The 22,728-nt window shown below is 58.2% G+C and overlaps 2 protein-coding genes across 8 annotated transcripts in view; one reads left to right on the top strand and one right to left on the bottom strand.

Annotated features, from left to right (window-relative positions):
• HDAC5 (histone deacetylase 5) overlaps positions 1-15,878 on the top strand; it is a 36,772-nt gene extending 20,894 nt beyond the window's left edge. For 4 of the 6 annotated variants that reach the window (XM_088829157.1, XM_088829156.1, XM_088829155.1 and 1 more), the window contains 24 exons: positions 3,573-3,832; positions 3,914-4,058; positions 4,171-4,285; positions 4,603-4,733; positions 4,862-5,008; positions 5,099-5,211; positions 5,509-5,640; positions 5,863-6,085; positions 7,358-7,569; positions 8,224-8,511; positions 9,242-9,407; positions 10,275-10,408; positions 10,945-11,065; positions 11,540-11,589; positions 11,732-11,839; positions 12,260-12,315; positions 12,457-12,544; positions 13,397-13,516; positions 13,774-13,871; positions 14,033-14,151; positions 14,853-14,986; positions 15,274-15,358; positions 15,500-15,665; positions 15,751-15,878. In XM_088829157.1, coding sequence (XP_088685283.1) covers positions 3,573-3,832; positions 3,914-4,058; positions 4,171-4,285; positions 4,603-4,733; positions 4,862-5,008; positions 5,099-5,211; positions 5,509-5,640; positions 5,863-6,085; positions 7,358-7,569; positions 8,224-8,511; positions 9,242-9,407; positions 10,275-10,408; positions 10,945-11,065; positions 11,540-11,589; positions 11,732-11,839; positions 12,260-12,315; positions 12,457-12,544; positions 13,397-13,516; positions 13,774-13,871; positions 14,033-14,151; positions 14,853-14,986; positions 15,274-15,358; positions 15,500-15,665; positions 15,751-15,790 — 3,251 coding nt within the window. In that variant the 3' untranslated portion in view covers positions 15,791-15,878. The remainder of the gene's footprint in view (positions 1-3,572; positions 3,833-3,913; positions 4,059-4,170; positions 4,286-4,602; positions 4,734-4,861; positions 5,009-5,098; positions 5,212-5,508; positions 5,641-5,862; positions 6,086-7,357; positions 7,570-8,223; positions 8,512-9,241; positions 9,408-10,274; positions 10,409-10,944; positions 11,066-11,539; positions 11,590-11,731; positions 11,840-12,259; positions 12,316-12,456; positions 12,545-13,396; positions 13,517-13,773; positions 13,872-14,032; positions 14,152-14,852; positions 14,987-15,273; positions 15,359-15,499; positions 15,666-15,750) is intronic. The other 2 variants (XM_055408001.2, XM_055408000.2) reach the window with 1 other exon arrangement.
• A 1,854-nt stretch (positions 15,879-17,732) lies between these two features.
• G6PC3 (glucose-6-phosphatase catalytic subunit 3) lies at positions 17,733-22,535 on the bottom strand. Of its 2 annotated transcripts, XM_055408002.2 has the most exons (6): positions 22,191-22,532; positions 19,714-19,820; positions 19,230-19,320; positions 18,923-19,041; positions 18,602-18,743; positions 17,733-18,394 (listed from the first exon to the last, which is right to left on the bottom strand). In XM_055408002.2, the coding sequence occupies exons 1-6, from the start codon at positions 22,406-22,408 to the stop codon at positions 18,031-18,033; spliced, it is 1,041 nt and encodes a 346-aa protein (XP_055263977.1). In that variant the 5' UTR covers positions 22,409-22,532; the 3' UTR covers positions 17,733-18,030. The 2 variants fall into 2 exon arrangements, with proteins under 2 accessions (XP_055263977.1, XP_088685285.1); XM_088829159.1 differs by lacking the exon at positions 18,923-19,041 and having other exon boundaries at positions 18,221-18,394; positions 22,191-22,535.
• Between the last annotated feature and the right edge of the window lie 193 nt (positions 22,536-22,728).

Raw genomic sequence — 22,728 nt, 5'->3', positions numbered from 1 at the left:
CCTGCTGAAAGCTGGGGGACCGGATGCTATTACTGCTTGTTCCTATGGCCTTGGCTCCCAGAAGGCAAGGTCAGAGCTCCTGGAAGGGGTGCAGTATGGAGCAGGGCAGACCTGGTCCCTTCTGTCTCCCTTTGCAGGAGGTCCCTGAGCCAGTTGCTGGCTTCCTTTCGACTTCCTGCAACTCTGTCAGGTGGAGGCATGGGATGGGGGACTGTGCCCTCCCACGTGATCCCTTCCCTGGCCTTCGCTAGCCAGGGTCCCCAGCCTGCCCTCTTAGGGACCAGTAGTCTTTGCATCTCCTTTCTTCCCTTTCCAGAAGTCCTCCCCTCCTTCTCTGTCCACCAGGAGGCGGTCGAGAGCTTCTTCCTGTCATGACACACCCGTTTCCCCTTCCAGGTGCTCGGTCCTGATGGTCTCCACTGCCACCTGCTCTGCTCATGCCAAACTGGCTGAGGGCGCAGATCCTCGAGGGGTGGCACATTGTAGGTTGTGTGCCCAGAGAACTATATCTGGAGGGCCCTGTGTCCCTCCCACCCCACCGCCGACCCTTTCCCTGACTCCAGCTGTCCAGTCTCGGCACTGTCCATCTTGGATGGAGCTGGGTTACTACCTGGCAGACCCAGGGGGTGCCGCGTCTTGTTTGGGCCCCACAGGGCCTGCAGATTAATATTCCCCAGTCGCCTGTGCTTCCTGCTTGTGTGGGAACAAGACTGTGCTGTGGAGCCTGCTGGCTGCCCCACCACCTGCATACCAATGGGGCCGCGGCCGCGACGGCAGCGCAGGGGCCCCGGTGGGAGAGTCCCCTCAGCTGAGCCTGTGCCTTCTCTGCAGGGCTCCGGCAGGGGAAGCCAGCACTGCTGGCAGCAGTTCCAGCCCAAGCAGGGTTATCTGCTGGGAGCCAGGAGCACTTGGACCCTTGCCCTTCCCTGGATGGGCGGGCTGGCATCCGGCTCCCACAGCCCTGGAGCTGCCGGGAGTAGCAGGTTGAAGCCTGTCCACCTCTTGGCCGAGCGATCAGAGCTCCACAGGCCAAGCCAGCCTTGCCGAGGAACAGATAACTCTCCAGCCAGCCTGGGGCCCTGCTGGGTATTTCCAGGGCTGGGGACACCCGAGGCTGGTTGCTGGCTCTTTGCTGCCACCCTGCTTTTGCACCCCAGACAGGGCTGTCCACCTCCAGAAAGGGCCTCTGTAGTTTCCCAGGGTCTTTCCTCCTGGTGCTGGGGCAGGACATGGGTTGGGAGGGAAAGTGAGCAAGCGTGTGTGTGTGTGTAACCCCACCCTCCTGGCCACATCTGGCCACTCCTGCAGATGTGGCTCTGGCCTTGTGGCCGCAGAGTCGTCAGTGTGGCTGGCGGGCAAACCACAGAGGAATGTGCCCGCCTGTGCTGGGGGAAGAAGGGCTGCTGGGGAGCGAGGGAGAGCCTGTGCTCAGGCTACCTTCCCTCTCCCACCTCCAGTGGGTCCCGGGGGCCACGTTCAGCCATGAGGATGGCACGACCTTGGCCTTCAGCGGGCCTTGCCCCTGCCTTGATGACATTCATTCAGGCTCCCTGGAGAGAACCAGGCTCATAGCCCGCAGAAGGTGTGGGAGCCTTTCTTATTAGCTCAGCCCTTCACCCCGCTCCTGGCTCCCTCTCCACTCCTGATAAGGGATGGTGGTAGAGGCCTGGGCCTGTTTGTGAGGACAGGGGACTCTGGCTGCCATCAGAATGGTAGGGTCTTTCCGTCTCTAGGCCTGGGTTGGCGTAGGCCTCCTTGCCACCAGAAAGTCTTCCCAGCTCCCCGTGACCTCCCTGGACCGGCATGGGGAAAGTGAGGGCTGTCTTTGGAGAAAGAAATGGAAAAGAACAAGACAGCTTGGCTCAGCCTCTCTCACTTCCTCCTTCCCAGGCAGTGGGTAGCCTGCCTTCCCTTTCCTGCAGGCGTCAGGAGGCTTTGTGGGGTGTGGGCTGGGCTTGGGGCTCCCTGCTGGCGTGGTGTTTGCCTAGTTGCCCTGGCAACCACAGGGCAGTGGTGGGGAGTGATGACATTGAGCGGCCAGAGGACAGTGTACAGGGATCAAGAGGTCGAGACCCATCTTTTCCCATAAGTCCACTGGAATCTGTTGCCATTCCCTGGGGCCCCTTGGCCCATTGTCCACTAGGGGGCCTGGACCCAAGGTCTGGGGGCCCAGCAGGTCCCTCCACTCCTTTTCTCTTCCCAGTGGGTTCTCCCTGAAACTGGAGTTCTGAGATCTCTGCCTGGGCTCCAGCCCCCCACACCCCTGCCGTTACCCTTCTTCCTGTCTAATTCCCTTTCCTTTCCTGTCTCCTCCTCCCACCTCCTCCCTGCGCCTGCCCGCCCATTCTCTCTCTCCTCCCCCCTCCCCCCAGGCACAGCTGCTGTTTGGCTCACTCTATATATAGCGGCATTTTCAGGGTAATTACAATAAAACTGTTGAAAGGAGATAATCCAGCAAAGGAAGCGAGTCTGACTCCCAGCCCCCTCCAGTCCCTGGTTTGGTCGCCCTGCACCCCCTTCCCTTGCAGCCTCCTGCTCCCATCCCACCCCGTTCCCATAGCCTCACCCTCCCACCCCATCTGCCCTAGCTGAGTGTGAGGCAGGGACAGGAGAATGGATAGACGGTCCATTGGCCATGGGGGTATCCACAGACCTTTCCTAGGCTTACTGGGGCCCCTGGCTGCCAGCCCCATCAGTTCTAGAATCAATGTCGATGCCTTGGTTTCTCCTGTTCTATAGGCTTCTTGGCAGGGACAGTGTGGTGTTGAGAGGTGGGGGAGGAAGCACAGAAAAGGTGGTGGTTAAAAAGCATAGGATTTGGAGTCACATCTTGGTTCATTGGGGCTTCCCTGGTGGCTCAGAGGTTAAACTGTCTGCCTGCAATGCGGGAGACCTGGGTTTGATCCCTGGGTTGGGAAGATCCCCTGGAGAAGGAAATGGCAACCCACTCCATATTCTTGCCTGGAGAATCCCATGGACGGAGGAGCCTGGTGGGCTACAGTCCATGGGGTCTCAAAGAGTCAGACATGACTGAGCGACTTCACTTCATTTGGTTCATTAATCACCTGGGCTGTCTTTGATCATGTTACTTAAACCTCTCTAAAATCTCAGTTTCCTTATCATGAAAGTAATTCAGGAAGATCCCCAGGAGGAGGACATGGCAACCCACTCTAGTATTCTTGCCTGGAGAATCCCATGGGCAGGGGAGCCTGGCAGTCTTTACAGTCCATGGGATTGCAAAGAGTCGGACACGACTGAAGTGACATAGCACACACACATGCCAAATAATTCACATAAAATGTCCAGTGGTCATCTTTGTTAAATAGTCATGATCTTCCAGGTACCCTGCTCTATTTAGGCACGTCTTTGTAGTGAAGTTCATGGCTTCAGTCTCATTTAATGAAGGCAGAAGGCTGTATTCACGGAGCAGAGGGATTTGACTCCTCTCACTCCCGTCCCCCATTCTCTTGGGGTCTAGTAGTCCTGTCTGGTAGTTTTCTGGGCCCCAGGCATGGCAGCCAGGGCCCAGTGCAGATGGCCTGCTGACCCCTTCCTGGTTCTTCTCTCCGCAGTAGAGGTGAAGCCGGTGCTGCCAGGAGCCATGCCCAGCTCCATGGGGGGCGGCGGAGGAGGCAGCCCCAGCCCCGTGGAGCTGCGGGGGGCTCTGGCAGGCCCTGTCGACCCTGCGCTGCGGGAGCAGCAACTGCAGCAGGAGCTCCTGGCGCTCAAGCAGCAGCAGCAGCTGCAGAAGCAGCTTCTGTTTGCTGAGTTCCAGAAACAGCATGACCACCTGACCCGGCAGCATGAAGTCCAGCTGCAGAAGCACCTCAAGGTGAGTGTGGGGACCGGGGCATCCAGACCTTCGAGCCCTGCCCTGGACTTGGCTCACCCTTCCTCTCCACTGCCCCTGTAGCAGCAGCAGGAGATGCTGGCAGCCAAGAGGCAGCAGGAACTGGAGCAGCAGCGGCAGCGGGAGCAGCAGCGGCAGGAGGAGCTGGAGAAGCAGCGGCTCGAGCAGCAGCTGCTCATCCTTCGAAACAAGGAGAAGAGCAAAGAGAGTGAGGCTGGGGTGCCTCTGGGTTGGGGGGGTCGCAGCTGGGATTCCTGCCCCTCCCCCAGCCGTGGGGTCCTGGCCCCCAGCTCCTGAGTCAGCCATGCCCTGTACCACAGGTGCCATCGCCAGCACCGAGGTGAAGCTACGGCTCCAAGAATTTCTCCTGTCGAAGTCAAAGGAGCCCACACCAGGCGGCCTCAACCATTCCCTCCCACAGCATCCCAAATGCTGGTACGACTCTTGACAGGCATGGGTTGCAGAGGTGCCCAGCTGCAGGCAGACATGGGGTTTCTGGGCTGAAGTCATGTAGGGGCCCTGCAATCTCTCCTAGCAGATGAGACCCCCCCACTCCTGGTTTCTCTTCTTGCTGCCCTCCCCAAGATCCATTTCGTATCACCATAGGCAGTGGATGTTTCATAAATGTAGATTGCTTGGTTGCGGGTCCAGCTGGCTGGGTGATCCCCTAGAACTGTCTCCATCCCCTCCCTCCACCCCAAAGGCTGGGTGATCCCCTAGACATGTCTCCATTCCTTCCCTCCACCCTGCAGGGGAACCCACCATGCTTCTTTGGACCAGAGTTCCCCTCCCCAGAGCGGCCCCCCTGGGACGCCTCCCTCATACAAACTGCCTTTGCTTGGGCCCTATGACAGCCGCGATGACTTCCCCCTCCGCAAAACAGGTGAGTACAGCCTGGCCGCCCAGGTTATGGGGGGGTGGGGTTAGGCAGAGGTGGGAATGTGGAAGGGCCAGGCTGCAGGTGTGTCCACTTGTGTGAACGTGTCTGAGCCCCAGTTGCCTTCTCCCCAGCCTCTGAACCCAACTTAAAAGTGCGTTCGAGGCTAAAGCAGAAGGTGGCCGAGCGGAGAAGCAGTCCCCTCTTGCGTCGCAAGGACGGGACTGTCATTAGCACCTTTAAGAAGAGAGCTGTTGAGATCACAGGTGCCGGACCTGGGGGTAAGGGCTCGTCTCTTGTCCCTGTTATGAGGGCTGGGGAGTAGGGGTGCTGCTCCGAGCAGGCCCAGGTGACAGCCGCCTCTCCCGTAGTGTCCGCCGTGTGTAACAGCGCGCCAGGCTCTGGCCCCAGCTCTCCCAACAGCTCCCACAGCACCATCGCAGAGAATGGCTTTACCGGCTCGGTTCCCAACATCCCCACCGAGGTACTGGCCCACCAGGGACTGGGTGGGTGGGCCAGAGCTGCTTCCTGTCCCATGCGGTCTGTCTGGCTGAGAGTGCCCAGCAGGGGCCTTTCTGCCCCTCATGAACAGACTGGAGGGACCTGTTGCCCCGTAGTGGGATGTGTCCCGTGGCCTCTGCATGGCTCTGACCTCTCAGTTCCCCAAGGTGGGGCTTGGTGTGGGAAGTGGGGTGCCATTCGGAGCCCTCCGCCTTGGCCCTGGTCCCAGGTGGCTGTCCTTTGCCTGCTCTCACGCCTGTCTCTCCCAACTGCTCCCCAGATGCTCCCCCAGCACCGGGCCCTCCCTCCGGACACCTCCCCCAACCAGTTCAGCCTCTACACGTCTCCCTCTCTGCCCAACATCTCCCTAGGGCTGCAGGCCACGGTCACTGTCACCAACTCGCACCTCACCGTGAGTATGGGGCACGCCCCCTCTGGTGTTGAGGTCTCTGGTCCTGGATGCCCCCAGCTGGCGCGTTTGTCCTCCCAAGGTCCTGAGGGAGATCAGAAGGTCCTCCCCAAAGCTGGGAGTGGGGGTGGGCAGAGGGTAGATGAGGGATGCTGGTTCAACGTTGGTAGACCTTGGGGGGCAGTATAAACCCTTCTCTCATCGCCATCTCCCGTCCCACCCCAGGCCTCCCCGAAGCTGTCGACGCAGCAGGAGGCCGAGAGGCAGGCCCTCCAGTCCCTGCGGCAGGGCGGTGCACTGACCGGCAAGTTCATGAGCACATCCTCCATCCCTGGCTGCCTGCTGGGCGTGGCACTGGAGGGCGACTCGAGCCCCCATGGGCACGCCTCACTGCTGCAGCACGTGCTGCTGCTGGAACAAGCCCGGCAGCAGAGCACCCTCATTGCTGGTGAGTGGCAGGCAGCTGTGCGAGGAGGGGGCGTGGCCGGACCCCATCCTGAAGGCTCAGATGGAGGGACCACTTGTCAGGGAGAAGTAGCCAGGGACACTCACCAGGTGTGTTACAGTTCCCCTCAATGGCATCATTGATTTTTTTCCACATTCTACAGATGCTATTGAGTTCCTGCAGCCAGCCAGGCACTGTACCTGACCTCTACCATCCTAATAGAGTTCCTATTCCAGGGCAGTGCCATCCAGTAGAAATATAATGCAAGCGGCACATGTACTTTCAAGTGTTTGTTCTAGTAGCCACATTAAAAAATGCAAAAAGAAATTGGTGAAATTAATAACATGTACCTAACTCAGTCTATCTAGGATGCTATTATTGGAACATATAATGAATGTAAAGAGTTAACAGTGAAGTATTTTATTTTGTTTGTCATACTGTCTTTTAAACCTGGTGGGTATTTCATACTTAGAGCACATCTTAGTTTAGACAGGCCACGTTGCAAGTGCTCAGTGGGCATGTGTGCCTGACAGCTATGGGATCGGACAGCATAGCTTTAGACAAACAGCCCGTAAGGACCTGGCAGCGTCAAAAGAGGTTCTACCTAAAAGTCACATGATCTTGGCCCCTAGGCTTCTCAGCCGTGGGATCCATGTCCATGATCAGGGAGGTCTTACAGCTGGGGAGAGCTAGTCACTGTTCATGCTCAAGGAGGGCCCAGAACTGTGCAGTCGTAAGTGAATTAAAGGGAGTGTGTAGTGTGTGTGTGTGTTAGTCACTCAGTCGTTTCCGACTCTGCGGCCCCATGGATTGTAGCCTGCCAGGTTCCTCTGTCCATGGGATTCTCCCAGGCAAGGATACTGGAGTGGGTTGCCATTCCCTTCTCCTAACCTAGGGATCAAACGTGGGTCCCTGCACTGCAGGCAGGTTCTTTACCACTGAGCCACCAGAGAAGCCCAGGAACTCTGATACTTTGGTAAAAATGTTCCTGGGCCTACCATAAAAGTTTGACTAAATGAATTAAAGGGAGGGAACAGTGAGTCCAGGAAGGCTGGCTGGAGGTGGTGGCTCTGAGCAGCAAGACTGTTCAGTCGTGGGGAGGAGGAAGATTAGGGCTCAGGTCTGGGGGCAGAGGTGCTCCAGGCCCCTCCCAGGTTCCACCCCCTGCCCTGCCCCAGGGGGTAGGGCGCTGTTCTGGAAGGAGGAGAGTCTGGGGTGGGAGTGGGGAGCCTGGTGCCCTAAGAGTAATGCTTGCTCCTCTTCCCCACCTCACAGTGCCACTCCATGGGCAGTCCCCGCTGGTGACGGGTGAGCGCGTGGCCACCAGCATGCGGACAGTGGGCAAGCTCCCACGGCACCGGCCCCTGAGCCGCACCCAGTCCTCGCCGCTGCCCCAGAGCCCCCAGGCCCTGCAGCAGCTGGTCATGCAGCAGCAGCACCAGCAGTTCCTGGAGAAGCAGAAGCAGCAGCAGCTGCAGCTGGGCAAGGTGAGCTGGGAGAAGCCGACATCCGGGGCTGTGCTGGGGGCAGGACACAAGGGTGCTGGGCTGGCTGGGCAAGGTGAGCTGGGAGAAGCCGACATCCGGGGCTCTGCTAGGGGCAGGACACAGAGGGTGCCAGGCTGGCAGAGAGGGAGGCGTGTCTGACCTCCTCGGCCACTCCCTGCTGCATCAGAGGAGTCACCTTGCCTTTTTTTTTTTTAGAGAATATATTGTATTTTTTTTTTGGGGGGGGATATTTATTTTTAAAGCTCATTATTTACTTATTTATTTTTGGCTGCAGGCTTTCTCTAGTTGTAGTGCACAGGCTTATCACTGCCGTGGTTTCTCTTGTTGTGGGGCATGGACTCTAGAGTGCGGGCTTCGTAGTTATGGTGCTAGGACTTAGTTTGCCTCTGAAACGTGGGATTTTAGTTCCAGGACCAGGGATCGAACCTGTGGTCCCCCATATTGACAGGTGGATTCTTAACCACTGGAGCACCAGGGAAGTCCCCACCTTGCTTTTTTCTGTCCACATCAAAGCTCTGTATGGGCTGAGTGGCCGCTGGGGAGAGAGGAGGGCAGGAATAGACTCTCTGGGGCCTCGGGCTGCATGGCTGCGCCCCCTCTCCCAGCTGATGGGCCTCCTGGCTCTGCTTCCAGATCCTTACCAAGACGGGGGAGCTGCCACGGCAGCCCACCACCCACCCCGAGGAGACAGAGGAGGAGCTGACGGAGCAGCAGGAGGCCTTGCTGGGGGAGGGAGCCCTGACCATACCCCGAGAAGGCTCCACGGAGAGTGAGAGCACCCAAGAAGACCTGGAGGAGGAGGAGGAAGAGGAGGAGGAGGAGGAAGAGGAGGAGGACTGCATCCAGGTCAAGGACGAGGAGCGCGAGAGCGGTGCTGAAGAGGGGCCCGACTTGGAGGAGTCCAGTGCTGGTTACAAAAAGGTGGCGCCCTGCACCCCGGCCTCCTCTTTCCGCCCTTGCCTTTCCCTTTGCCCTTCCCTCTCCGCAGTCTGCAGTTTACAGGCTGTGCCCAGGGGAGCTGGAAAGAGACAAGGGGCTGTGGAAGGGAGAGAGCTGTTGTCAGTCTTAGAGCTTTCTCTGCCCCGTCTGCCAGCCCCCCTCTGACTGTGCCTGCCCCCGCTTGTCTGCTTCTGCGTGTGTGCGTGCGTGTGTGCGTGCGTGGCACACTTGGATGCACGTGGTCTGTGTATATCTGCATCTCTGCCTACGTAGGGCCGGTTGTGCGTCGGTCTCTGTGTGCGTGCGTGTGTACACACCCGCCCCCGCTGTTACTACAGTCTGCCCTGGCGCCGAGCGAGCGAGCGAGCGGGCGCACACTCCATTCATGGCGGACACAGCTGAGCCCTCGGGGCCTGACTCATCCCACCCCCTCCCACGCCCCCGTCCCTCCCAGCCGCTTACCTCAATGTTACTCTGGTAGCATGACTCATCTCGTTCCCCCATCCCTCCCCATCTCCTCGGGGATGGAGATGAGGATGGAGATGGCTAAGACTGGAGTGTCTCCTGTCCCTGGAGGGAGGAGCTGGAGGAAGGAGGAGACCTGGAGGAGAAGGGTTGGGTTCAGGCCCCCTGGGAGGCCCTCGGGCACCTGTCCTCACTTCCGTCTTAGCCTCAGCCTCACCCAGGCTCCCTCCTGCTCTCTCCTTCCCAGGCATTTGCAGACACCCAGCAGCTGCAGCCGCTGCAGGTGTACCAGGCACCCCTCAGCCTGGCCACTGTGCCCCACCAGGCCCTGGGCCGCACGCAGTCCTCACCTGCTGCCCCTGGGGGCATGAAGAGCCCCCCAGACCAGCCCACTAAGCACCTCTTCACCACAGGTGAGCCCTTCCCCCATGAGCCATCTTTCCATTGTGTGTGTTGCAGGGGATGGCATGCTGTGCATGGCATGGCATCCGCTCTTGGGCGTTGTGAAGGGATGAGATATAGCCTCTGCCCTGGAGGGATGGCCAGGGACCCTCAGAGCACCCTGAAGGGAGGGAAAACAGGCCTTGGCTGTCTCCCTGTGTGCACAGCCCCCTGTGGTCATGGTGGCAGCCTCTGCTTCACTGGGCAGGTGGGGGTGAATGTCCATGTACCCTGGGAGCAGCATCTTTCTCAGGGCCCCCCCCCGTCGCACACCGAGGGACCACTGATTTTGCTTCCTCACTGCCTCTGCCCTGGAGGCCTGGGTGGAGGGAGCCCGCTGCCTCAGTGGGGCCGTGCTCTTCTAGCTCTTTCCCCTCCCTTTGAGGTTAAGGGTGAGGCCTCAGTCCATTCCAGAAGGCTCTTCCACGTGAAACCGCCCAGTGCTGGGCTCTGTAGGGGCATGGATGGTCCCCTTGAGGGACCCCACTTGAGGATGGTCCCCACTCACCAATGGGGTGTGGGGGTCGGGGGCGGCACACAGAGGCTCTGACGGGGGACAAAGGGAGGGAGGAGGTGCTGTGAGGTTAAAACGGATGGTGGTGTCAGGCAGCCTGGTGGAGGCTTGAGGAGCAGGGAGACTGCTGACTGGCGGTGATGGGGGAAAGGAATTTCAGGAAGAGAAGAGGAGCAGGCATGTGGGAGGGCAGCTGGAGTGGCCACGAGGAGGGGCTGGGACCAGGGTGGGCCAGGGAGAGCTCGGTGAGCTCCGCTGAGGGTGGCGGGCCGGGCTGTGGCACAGCCCGCAGCTGTGCTGGCTGACAGGTGTGTCTCCGGCCCAGGTGTGGTCTACGACACGTTCATGCTGAAGCACCAGTGCATGTGCGGGAACACACACGTGCACCCTGAGCATGCTGGCCGGATTCAGAGCATCTGGTCTCGGCTGCAGGAGACAGGCCTGCTCAGCAAGTGTGAGGTAAGGGCCCCCTCCTTCCAGCTTCCACCTCAAACCCAGCGCAAGTCCTGTGTTTCTCTTGTCCGGGTGCCTCTGCCTGTGTCTCTTCCTCATTCTCTTTTCAACCCGACTTCAGGTCAGGCCCCCATGTGCTTCCCAGTTCCATCCTTTGTGGCCTGGTGTGCCCCTGGTCCCCAGCTGAATGGGGGAGGGTCCTGGGCTGGGATCCCTGGGGGACCGGGGCATACTTTCTCAAAAAATTTTGTATCTCCTGGGACTTCCCTGGAGGGCCATTGATTAGGATTCGGCGCTTCCACTGCAGAGGAGCCAGGATCCATCCCTGCCTGAGAAACTAAGATCCTGTGTGTTGCACGGCATGGCCAAAAATAAAAAGAATAGCAATGTCCCATCGATTTAAAAAAAACACAACCACCTTTGAATCTCCTGAGGCTAGAGGGTGGCTTCATGTGCCCAGGCTGTGGGGTGGGGAGAGGTGCTGGGCTTGCAGTGCCAGCCTAATCACCAGCCCCGCCTCTTGCTCCCCCCTCTCCCGACAGCGAATCCGGGGTCGTAAAGCCACGTTGGATGAGATCCAGACGGTGCACTCCGAGTACCACACCCTGCTCTACGGTACCAGCCCCCTCAACCGGCAGAAGCTGGACAGCAAGAAGCTGCTCGGTGAGCTGAGCGGCCAGCAGGGAGGGGTGGTGGGCCAGGCCGGGTCTGCTGCCCGGATGGGACGGGGGCTGTCTGGAAGACCATCACCCGGTAGGCAGGTGGGTCTCCAGGGGCATGGTTGCCACATCACACGCCTCCAGAGGGCGCCATTCACACAGACTACAGCATGTGGGTGGGTTGCGTGCAGGAGGGCGGGAGGAGACCCGTCAGGCCTGCCGATGAGCTGTGATGGGCTGTGCCCTTCTGCCTCACCCGTTGGGCCCCTTTCTCCCCGCCACCTGCCCCCGGGGAAGGATCGCCCCTCAGGACGGGGGACAGTCATCTCCCACCTGGCGTGGGTGGCAGTGGCCTGTTCTCTGCTGGGGTCTGCCTTTCTTTCTCTGTGACTGCGCTCCCTGCCCACTGCACCATGCCCACCTGCGGCCCTGGCAGTGGAGGCGCCTTCTAGCGTAGCTCTGTCCCTCTCCCCTGCAGGCCCCATCAGCCAGAAGATGTACGCCATGCTGCCTTGTGGGGGCATTGGGGTGAGTAGGGCACCCTCCCCTGGGGTTGAGCGGGGAGTGCTCCCAGCTCCAGCCCCTCCCTTCCCCCCCACCACAGTTGCACCCCTCTTCTTGCCCTCCCCCTGCAGGGGGCACACTGAAGCCCACTCTCCCACCCCTGCAGGTGGACAGCGACACTGTGTGGAACGAGATGCACTCCTCCAGCGCCGTGCGCATGGCGGTGGGCTGCCTGGTGGAGCTGGCATTCAAGGTGGCCGCAGGGGAGCTCAAGGTGAGTGTGTGCGGGCTGGCCGGGGCGGGGGTGGGGGGGAACGACTTGGTCCTGCTGCCTGAGCAGCAGCGGATGGGGCAGCCTCAGCTTTCCCACCAGTAGGGCCCCATCCTCTGTAATCTCATCTCTCAGGTGCAGGTGGGAGGAGGCGACAGCTCCGGGCGGACTGGGGGTGAGGGGTAGAGAGAGACAACCATGAGACAACCAGCGCCTGGTGCTCTTGTGGGTTGTGAGGCCACAGAAGGTCGCTCCTGACCCACGCCGCCCTTGGCTGGCCACACTCCTGAAGGTTGTGTGACTGATGTTTCTCACATGTGTTCTTTGCCTGGCTTATGCTTCTCTTCTTCTGTGTCTACCCTGATCCATGGCCACCTTGCCCGCCTGCCTCTCATCTCTGTCCCTCTGTTCATGCCTCTTCAGAATGGATTTGCCATCATCCGGCCCCCAGGACACCACGCGGAGGAATCCACAGCCATGTGAGTGCCACCTCAGCCCTGCCTTGGACCCACTGCCCTCACCCCCCTCCCTCTCAGCAGAGCCGACACTGTGTATCTGTGGCTCCCAGAGCAAACATCCAGTAAGGCTGATGCCCTGCCCTCTTCTTCCCCACCCCGCAGGGGATTCTGCTTCTTCAACTCAGTAGCTATCACAACCAAGCTCCTGCAGCAGAAGTTGAACGTGGGCAAGGTTCTCATCGTGGACTGGGTAGGCAGTGCCTGGCGGGGCCAGGGTCAGCCTTCAGGAAGCCCCCACCCCAGTCCCATCCATTCATCCTCAGGGGCCAGAATGGGCTGCGCTGCTGACTTTGGGGTATTAGCCCAGCCCTCCCAGTCCCCTGGGGCTCCCTCTTCACTGGGGAAAGACTCGAAAATGGTTTTAGCTGCTGTCCCCCCATCCCCCACAGCCTTGAACAGCCGAGGAGGTTTTTTTGCCTTGAGTGATAGAGATATCCCCTGCCATTGCTAGAACCCCTCTTGACAGGGGGCTGACATATGGTACTGCTTCACGGATACCTCGCTTCCTAAGAAGTGGGATGTCTATTTGATAAATGGAGACATGGGCCTGTTGAGGGACTCACCCAACTGAGGTCACTTAGATTCTCCACCCGTGTCTCTCGGCAGAGGGAGAGGCCCCTACTGCTCTCTGTGAGCTGGGGAGTAGCCAGGAGCATGCCTTGGCAAGAAGGGATCTGATTTCTCTAAAGCCTAGCTTGGGCTTCAGAGTTCATCACACTGGATTCTTCTTCAGAATGTTTCAATTCCTGCCTAACTTTACTGTCCCCCTCTGCACTGAGAAGAGGGGCCTTGCAGGGATAGTCACCACCATTCATCCCCTGGATTTGTATCTCCTCTGTGCAGTGCCACGTCCTGGCCCACGGAACCTGGTTAAAGAAGCATGGGGGGATTTCACTATGAATGGAACATGGATGCCCTGTATCTAGGGGCAAGCTGCACCCCCAGAGTTCACCAGAGGGTGAGGGTTGGGGGCAAGGTGGATTGTGACCTTTGGGTCAGAGCCTGGGCCATTTTTCCTGACGTTTCCACCCCTCTCCACTAGGACATTCACCATGGCAATGGCACCCAGCAAGCCTTTTACAATGATCCCTCCGTGCTCTACATCTCCCTGCATCGCTATGACAACGGGAACTTCTTTCCAGGCTCCGGGGCTCCTGAAGAGGTACAGCTCCTGGGCTCAAACTCAGGGCCCGCGGGGAGGTAGCAGAATGGGACCTGGCAGGGAGCCGTGGAGGCCCGTGGTGGTGCTGGTAACCTGGGGAGTCTGGGCTCCTAGTGGGAGGACCACGCCGGCCAACTGCCCTTCCATGCAGAACAGAGGTCAGTGGAGTAAGGGCTGGAGGCAGGGTTGAGGGCGGGGCAACGTCTGGGCTCCCCAGGCAGTGAGAGTAACCCCCTACCCCCCCACCGTGCTGCCAGGTTGGCGGAGGGCCAGGCGTGGGGTACAATGTGAACGTGGCATGGACGGGAGGTGTGGACCCCCCCATTGGAGACGTGGAGTACCTAACGGCCTTCAGGTGGGGACTGAGAAGAGCCCCGCAAGGGGTGGGAGGCCCTGGGCCCTGCCGTGGGAGGGGCAGAAGGCACGCAGTTTGGTCTGGGTGGAGGGGGTCGGCCCTGGGGGACACAGGCCTGGCCGAGTCACCTGCCAGGGTCAGCTCGGGCCTTCCCTTTGCAGGACAGTGGTGATGCCCATTGCCCACGAATTCTCACCTGATGTGGTCCTGGTCTCCGCTGGCTTTGATGCTGTTGAGGGACACCTGTCTCCGCTGGGTGGCTACTCTGTCACCGCCAGATGTGAGCCTGCTGGGGGATTGAGGGAGGCTATGGAGCAGTGAAGATGGTGGGGACGAGTGGGAAGCTGGGAGGAGTGCTGTGCGTGCTTGCATGCCAAGTGGCTTCAGTCATGTCCAGCTCTTTGGCGACCCTGTGGACTGCAGTCCATTAGGCTCCTCTGTCCATAGGATTCTTCAGGCAAGAGTACTTTCCTAGAGTGGTTTGCCATTTCCTTTTCCAGGGGATCTTCCCAACCCAGGGATCGAACCCACGTCTCTTATGTCTCCTGCATTGGTGGGCGGGTTCTTTACCACTAGTGCCACCTGGGAAGCCCTGGAACACTGGGGCAGGTCTAAGACTTGGAATCATCCTGGCAGCATCCTCCCTTCTCCCTCTGCAGCCCTGGCCTTGAGGGGCCGATAGGCGGGGGCGTGTACCTCCTCATGCAGCTGTAGAGTGATGACCCTGCGTGTTTCAGTGGTGGTTTCTCATGATCCTCCTTAGGAGATGTATAACCGGATCTTTTTAGTCTCTTCGTCTTTAATGGAACATTGAATCCACGACATTGAGTTTTATTATGGATATCTGTTTAGGTTTAAATCCACCATCTCATTTTGTGCTGTTTGCCTCATGTGTTTCTTTTTCTCTCCTTTCTTACTTTTTTTTTTGTTGATTTTCTTTCATTAACCATTTCATCCTCCTCCCTTTACCCATCCCTGAAGGTTTTGGCCACTTGACCAGGCAGCTGATGACGCTGGCCGGGGGCCGGGTGGTGCTGGCCCTGGAGGGAGGCCACGACCTGACCGCCATCTGTGATGCCTCTGAGGCCTGTGTCTCAGCGCTGCTCAGCGTGGAGGTAAGGGGCGCACAGAAGGGCTGGGGGAGGTGGGCCGGTAGGCCAGGGACCATGGGGCCCGCGGGGTGGGGGAGGGACCCTTTTCTGGGTCAGGCAGCACCCAGGGTCCTTGGGGAGGTTTTTATTGTTGTTGTTGTTCCCAAGGATAGCTGGTAGCCAGAGAAGGCTTTCTGAACAGAGGTTTCTCAAAAGGCTACGCTTGCCTCTGTCGTGGGGCTGACGAGGGTGGTTAGAGGGGCAGCCACGGCCACTCCCAACCCTAAGCTTATTCTTCTTTCCCCTGCCAGCTGCAGCCCTTGGACGAGGCAGTCTTGCAGCAAAAGCCCAACATCAATGCAGTGGCCACGCTGGAGAAAGTCATCGAGATCCAGAGTACGTGGGGCCAGGCAGAGGGGCTCAGGCCCAGCTTGCTGAGTAGAGGCGGAAAACCGGGGTGCACGGCAGGGCTGGGGGAGTCCATGCGGTTGGGGGTTTCTGCCCCTCCTTGACCTCCTGCCCACCCCTCACCCACAGGCAAACACTGGAGTTGTGTGCAGAGGTTCGCTGCTGGCCTAGGCCGTTCCCTGCGGGAGGCCCAGGCAGGTGAGACAGAGGAGGCTGAGACTGTGAGCGCCATGGCCTTGCTGTCAGTAGGGGCCGAGCAGGCCCAGGCGGCTGCAGCCCGGGAGCACAGCCCCAGGTGAGGCGCCCCCCACCTCCCAGCCCTCACCCAAGCCGCCCCCCAACCCCTGCCTCAACGCCTCTCCCTGTGCTTATCCCCACAGGCCGGCAGAGGAGCCTATGGAACAGGAGCCTGCCCTGTGATGCCCTGGCCCCCATCTCTCTGGGCTTCATCATTGTGATTTTGTTTATTTTTTCTATTAAAAACAAAAAGTCACACATTCAACAACGTGTGCTGTGTGGGTCTCTCAGCCTTGCCCCTGCTGCTCCTCTAAGTTGCCTCAGGCCCTGCTTCCGGCTCCGTGGTCCATGTCTCAGCTTAGAAGTTTGCTCTTTCTGAGGGGTGAGGGGTACCCTGTCCAGGCCTTCTCCCATGTTCTTTCCCACACCCACTTCCTGCATCCTGTCCTTGTTCCCCCTGGAGCCTGGGCCAGCTCAAGGTGGGCACGGGGCCCAGAAAGCACCTTCTGGCTCTGGGAGCTCCCTGAGTGAGGAAGGAACAGTAAATTTGGTGCCTTGGCTTCAGCTGACGTAGGGAGAAATGCCTTAATTTCACCTTCCTCCCCTCTCCAGCCCCAGGGGAGGATCCCGAGGGTCCCTCTACAGTCTTAAGATGTGGAGGGGAGGGGAGGTGGGCTCCCGCCCTGCGAGTCTCACCATTTTTCCTGGTGTCCTCACCATCTCCACAGAGCCCCTCTCTCTTCCATCTTTCTCCTGGCCTCAGCTCTGTGCTCTAGGACGTGGGCCTGAGGTCTGTGGGCAGGGCAGCCTTGCCTTGCACTCCTCAGGGCCTGTTTCCCCTTCTCAGGGGCTGGACAGAGGGAAAGTGTGTGGGGAGGGAGGGGGATGGACTCTTGGGTTCTGAGGGACCAAGAGGAGCTGTGGAAGCAGACCTGCTCTCCCTCGTAATCTGTCGGCCTCCCTGCCCCTCCGCTGGCACGGTCTGGGGAGGGGGAGAAGGTGGTCCCTGCAGGGGGATTCCAGGCTGGTGAGAGCCCCCCTGCTGTTCAGGACCAGATTTCCCCAGCCACCCAGCATACTGCAAGCAGAAGGGTCAGGGCCCAACTCCCTCCTAGGACCTTTGGCTTTGAAGCCTGGGGAGGGTGAGAGTGGGTGGGGGTTCTAGAAGGAGCAGGGACAGAACCCAGGAGCCTGCTCTCAACTTTAGCTTCCCTTCCTCTGGGCTTCCTTTGTGGGCCACGGCCAGGGAAACTAAGACCTGGATGAGGCTGGGACCTGTCCTTTCTCTCCCGGGAGCCCAGCCTAGCCTTGTTTCCAGGGCTAGGAGCCCACAAAACTTTTAGGGAATGCTGTCCAGCCTGTGGGAAACCAAAGATGGGAAGAAGCTCCTGGGGGGCTAAGTCTCCCTCCCTCCTCCCCAACCCCGCATATTCTTTCTTTCTTCCCCTCCCCAGGGCCCCACCAATCTGTTTACATATTTATTATGCTAATAGGGTCCTGAGCAGGGTTGAGGGAGCCAGGGGAGGGGCAGGAGTCCCACCACCACAGGTTTATCAAGCACTGTGTCTTGTGTGTTGTTAGCATGTTCTAGACCTTCCTGGGGTGTGGGGCTGAGCCCCAGCTCTGGGCCCCTTCCCCTCCCTCTTCCCATGGGCTGTCTGGTTCTCATGTAAACCTACTCCCTGCTTTGTCTCCCTGGACATAGATTTCAGTTAAGTATCCTGTGGGCTGTTACACTGCGTATCCTTGTGGAAATAAACTTGTTTCTGGCAGTGCCTTCTGGGGCCACTGTCTCTGTTCTCTGGGCTTCCTACTCTTCTTTTCTCCAGTCCCTGGACTAACCAATTTAGGAAACAGAGGCTGGGGTGGGAGGGAGTGGGATCTCTGTCCTGTAGGTTAAAAAACAAGGTTTCCCTGAACGTAGCCACAGCATCTCCTGGGACCTCTGTGTGGCCGAGCTGGTGGTGGTAGGAAGGGGGCACAGGGCTAAAGGGCTTGCTTTTCCTGACTCTCAGCCTCTGTGGGCACAAGGTTGGAGCGGGTGCAGAACAAGCGGTCTGGCAAGGGTTGCCCTGCATGCGCATAGCCAAGTCCAGTGGAGATGTTCACGGAGGCAAGAGAGGAGTCCAGAGGTGTGGAAGAGCTTTATTGGGGCTGCTCCGAGCCCCTCACAGTGTTATACAAACCCACTGTTCTCACTGTTGCCTTTGCTCTTTGGGGACTTGGGAGGGAAGGCAGGAGGACCTTTCTGGGAGAGAAAAGGCCCCTCTTTGGGGCTGTGACCAGGTAGTGGGAGAATCAGAAAATTTAACATGAGCAGGGCTCACTGGGGGCTGGAAGTGGACGGAGCTGCCTCCCAAGGATGGAGGTCACAGAGCATGGGCTTTGTGAGAGGGGAGGTGGGTGCAGGAGGAACTTAAGAGTCAGGAAGAGCGGATGGGCGGTGCTTCCTGGGCACTGAACGTGTGCACCAGCCAGGGTACAAGGGCTAGGACCAGGCATGGCCAGAGAGTGTGCTTGAGGAAATTGAAGATGTAGAAAAGGCTTATCTGAGGTGGGTAGCCCAGCCAGTTCAGGGCGCCCAGCAGCCCCATGGCCAGCGCAAGGCAGGCTACTTTCTGGCCATGTCCCAGGTGTGCTCGCCGTACCTGGGCATAGCAGGGAGAGTGCAGAGCGATGCCCAGACCCAGGGCGGCCCCTGAGTCGCGGCTCAGGGAGGCAAAAGGCCGGCTGTCCAAGTGCACCCATTCGGGCCGCTCACACCATTTGGAGGCTAGGTTGATGGACCTGTGGAGAGCAAGGGTCTTTGCCAGGAGCGGTATTCCCCTGGGACCCAGAGGGCTGATGGCTTTCTATCCCTTTGGGGTCTACCGCCGTGTTCAGGAGACTGTATGTGAACGGGTAACGTGTCCCTATTTAACAACAGCGAACCAGGCCAGACACAGGGGAGGCAGGACAGGCCCCTACTTCCCCAAGCTTCAAACCAGAACTTACCAAGAAAGATCCAGGCCCAGTGTAAAGAGGGTCCAGTAGATGAGGCTGGCACCCAGCAAGAGGGCCAGCGAGGTCAATCCATAGAAACTTAGCTCCCGCTCCATGGGCACCTGGGGGGTCATCAGCCAGCCCAGGACAGCACCTAGGGAAGCAAGGTGACAGCAGCTTCAAGGAGTTTGGGGATATGACCCTCACCCCGAACAGCAGGGTAGTTTGTCAGAAGAGGGACTTGGGGTTGGCTGTACAATTGGAAGATCATACACTGGTCCTCCCACTGTCAACGGCACCCTCTGGGTCCACCCTGTTGTCCCAGTTGCTCACCAGTTATTAAGCCAGCCAACACCTGGTGAGGGAAATGTGCTAAGAGGAAGACCCGGGATAAGCCGACCGCCAGCAGGAAGGTGCAATAAGCCAAGCTAGGAATCACCCTCACCCAGTGGCTAAAAAGAAGAGAAGCAGATGGTTCATGAGATGTCCATGCACTGCTGGGCTTCCCTGAGCACCCAGGCACTTGGACCAAATAACCCAGGGTCCCCAGAACTCCAGCTCCCAGGCCACCTTGCTGCAGGGCTTTTGGGTCCAGGGTACCATCACCCCACCCCCACTGGTGGGCGATGCCAAGGTGTACCTGTGGGCCCGAGTGGCCATCTGGGAAGAGATGGCCGTCATTATGGGCCAGAGGGCTGCTCCTGTGATCATACAGTGTCCAGAAGGGCTGCCTGCCGGGGGATTTAGAAAGTCAGTTCATGGTGGGAGCACAGGTGCACCTGGCACAAGCTCAACACAGCTGCCTCCCTGTGGCCACAAGACAGCCTTCCTCCGCACCGGCCCACAGCTCCCTCTGCCCTGAAGCCTTCTCCCCACCCCCCAGCCTGCAGTCACTGCTGTCAGACTTCTGCCTTGACAACTGGGCCCGAGTCGATACGAGGTGAGCAACTGGCACACTGGCATGCTCATTTTTCTCCTACAATTCTTCCCTGGGTTTCTTTGTTCTCTGGCCCAGTAATTGGGAGACTAGGCCTCTGATGATTAGGTGGTCCCGGCTGAAAAGTACTATCAAACACTCACCAAACGCTAACCACATTGGACGAGGGAGCTTTGGGGCTTCTCACCTGGGCCAGTTTCACAAGAAGAGGGGAACTGGTGAACCTGGGCTGGAGCCTGGCTGTAGTACCCAGACTCATGGACCCACCAAAAGGGCCTGTCTCCAAACAGAAACCTAGAAGAGAGCAGATGCCACTATACATACACAGACACACAAAGGCCAGGGGAATGGGGGTGAGGCGGATGGACACCTGGAATACTCTGAAGGGCTTACAGGGTGGAGTCAGAGAGGACATCTGATTCTGGGTCACTGCCTTGCCACGGTTTTTTACCTTGGAACAGGAGAAAGTGTGCATTTTTTAAAAAAGTGATAAGGAGGCAAGAGATTGTGGTGTGCATGGGCGTGCTCTGAGATGCTCAAAAGTCCCATTCTTATCCCTCCCACTGCAAGGCCAGCTCTGCTCTTGTCATTTATAGAGGGCCCAGGACCTGACTCTCCCTCTCCTTCCCAGATCCTCACTCACTCTGCTGCTTCTCGTTTCTCCATTTCCCAAATTCCAGCCTCAGTTACTTAGGAAAGTCTCTCATGTTTGGAAATGGTAGAGGGGGCGGGGCTTCCCTGGTGGTCCAGGGGCTAAGACTCTACACACCCAAAGCAGGGAGTCCAGGTATGATCCCTGGCTAGGGAACTAGATCCCCTTGCTGCAAATAACAGTGTGCGTGCTGCAACTAAAGATACTATGTGCCACAACTAGGACCTGACACAGCCAACTAATAAATAAAACAAATACAAGAAAAGGGGGAGGGGCTTCCCTGGTGGTCCAGCGGTTAAGAATCGCCTTCCAACACAGGGGATGTGGATCTGATTCCTGGTTGGGGAATTAAGATCCCACATGCTGCAGGGCAACTAAGCCCATGTGCTGCAACGACTGAACCCACGCGCCGCAGCAAGAGAAGCCTGAGCATCCCCCAAAGAGAAGCCCATGTGCCTTAACTAGAGAAAGCCCATGCACCAAAATTAAGAGCCCCCACGCCACAATGAAGACCCAGCGGGTCCAAAATAATAAATAAAGTCCTTCTATTAAAACAAAAGCAAAAACGGAGACGGGGAATGCACAGGGAAGCTGAGGGAGAATAAAGACAAAACAGTTCAAAATCCCCTGGCTTAGCTAGGTGCTTCGCTGGACCCTGGAAAACACACAGCAGACTAAGAGGCTGCTGTGGCCAGAAAGAGAAAAGGTTGGGAGAGCAGCAGAGATGCTGGCCAAGGGCTGGGAAAGGGACTTGCCTCTCCCCGCCAAAAACTGAGCCGGGTTCACACACCAGATGCTCAACACATACTTAGGAAATGAATAGGGGCTTTGCCATGTGGGAATCAATGGTCTTAGGGGAACAGAACCGAGACGGGAAGGCTGATACAGACTCCGAGGGAGGACAGCACAAAGCAAAGGGCAACTCAGTAGGAAGGAAATGATTAGACAACTGCTTTACCGTTTATAGCAGGGATGAAGCCCCGGGAGAGCGAAGTGGAAGGGAAGGTATTTGGTTTTTCAGCAAGTCATTCTAGCCCATTCAAGTGTCTCCTATGAAACTCCCTTCCCTCCCCTAGGCTGGCAATATGGCAATAGATGGTGAGGTGAGCAGAGGTGCAGTTGCCTGCCCAGCAGGAAGTATAGCTCCCTTCTGCACCCAAGAGAACAGGTGGCACAAAAAGATAAGCCCCAAGGGCCCTACCCACTTGCCTGGGATTCTTAGCTTCTAAGTCTGTGTCAGAGTCTACTAGTGAATGAAGGTGAAAAGGGAGAAGAGAAACTGTTCCCTAAAAGGCAAAGCTTTAGCCTCAGTGCTTTTTGAAATTTACTGTGCACACGAACCACTTGGGGTCCTTGCTAAAATGTAGATAATGATTCAGGAGCTCCCACCTGGAGCCTGAGAGTCTGCATTTCTAGCAAGTTTTCAAATGCTCTTTATGTTGATGGCCATGGCCCGGTGACCACACCTTAACTTGGAAGCCTTTTCTGTCCTGAGCAGCCAGTGTTGAAGCCTGGCACAAAGCAAGCTTCTTAAAAACTCTATCAAATAAATGAATGAAGAAATGAATCAAAGCGTGAGTTGAGAAGCAGGACTTTCTGCTACTTAAGTCACCATTGATGTTTTTTAAAAATACAGATTCCCAGGCTCTCCCCTGGAGTTTCAAAATCAGTATGTCTGGGGTGGGATGGGATATTTGCATTTTAAACACGCCCCCTTAAGTGATTTATCTGATCAGGCCCCTTAAACACTAGTCTAACGATTAGGATGGGGACTATCGATTAGGATGGGGACTATGAAGTCTGAGTCCAAGATGCACAAAGATGCTCAAAGAGCAAAAGTCAGTGGCCATGGGTAGGGGTGGGGAGGTCTTAAGGTTCCCTGGGGGTGGGGGTAGGGGTGGAGGGGGGAACCAGGCCTTTGAGGCAGTTTCTGAGAGGAATCAGGGTCTGCACAAGGCTCAGGGCCCTTGGGGGTGGGGGACCAGGCCGCCGGAGGGCTTCGCTTGTCTCACCACTTGAAGACGAGGTTGAGCCACTCGGTGATGAGGCTGATCCAGAGCACCGCAATGCCCACCCGGCGAGACGCATAGTAGGCCGCGGGGAAGTAGAACAGAAAGAGGCTCTTGGGGTCGCCCAGAAAGGTGACCCAGAGCCATACGTTTTCCAGCCAGGGCAGCTGGTTCTGCAGTGCCTCAGCCATTGCGATGCCCGCGCCCAGCGTGGACTCCATGGCGACTCCCGGGCTGGTCCAGCCAGGGTTTGATGTAGAGCGGAAGCCGAGGAGTCCAGGCGACGAGTAAACTGCTACTCACGGCCTTCCAGAGCCCACCCTTCGGAACTGAGGCCCCGCCCCCTGGCGGTGACCAGTGAAAACCCCGCCCTCGACCCCGCCCCTCGCAGCCCTAGGCTCGCGCGAGCCGGGCCTCCAGCCGGTACCGTTTCCTCCTGCGCTCTTCCCAGCCCTTCCTCTCTACTGGGCAGCGTAGGGGACAAATCTTTGCGAAGGCGTTTCCGCAGAGCCCCACGTGGCTGCTATTGCCGGCACGTGGA

The sequence above is a fragment of the Moschus berezovskii genome, chromosome 20 (assembly GCF_049115385.1).
Source record: "Moschus berezovskii isolate FMDL1 chromosome 20, NW_MosBer_1.0, whole genome shotgun sequence".
Classification (NCBI taxonomy): Eukaryota; Metazoa; Chordata; class Mammalia; order Artiodactyla; family Moschidae; genus Moschus; species Moschus berezovskii.
This window is presented reverse-complemented; position numbering and strand designations above follow the sequence as displayed.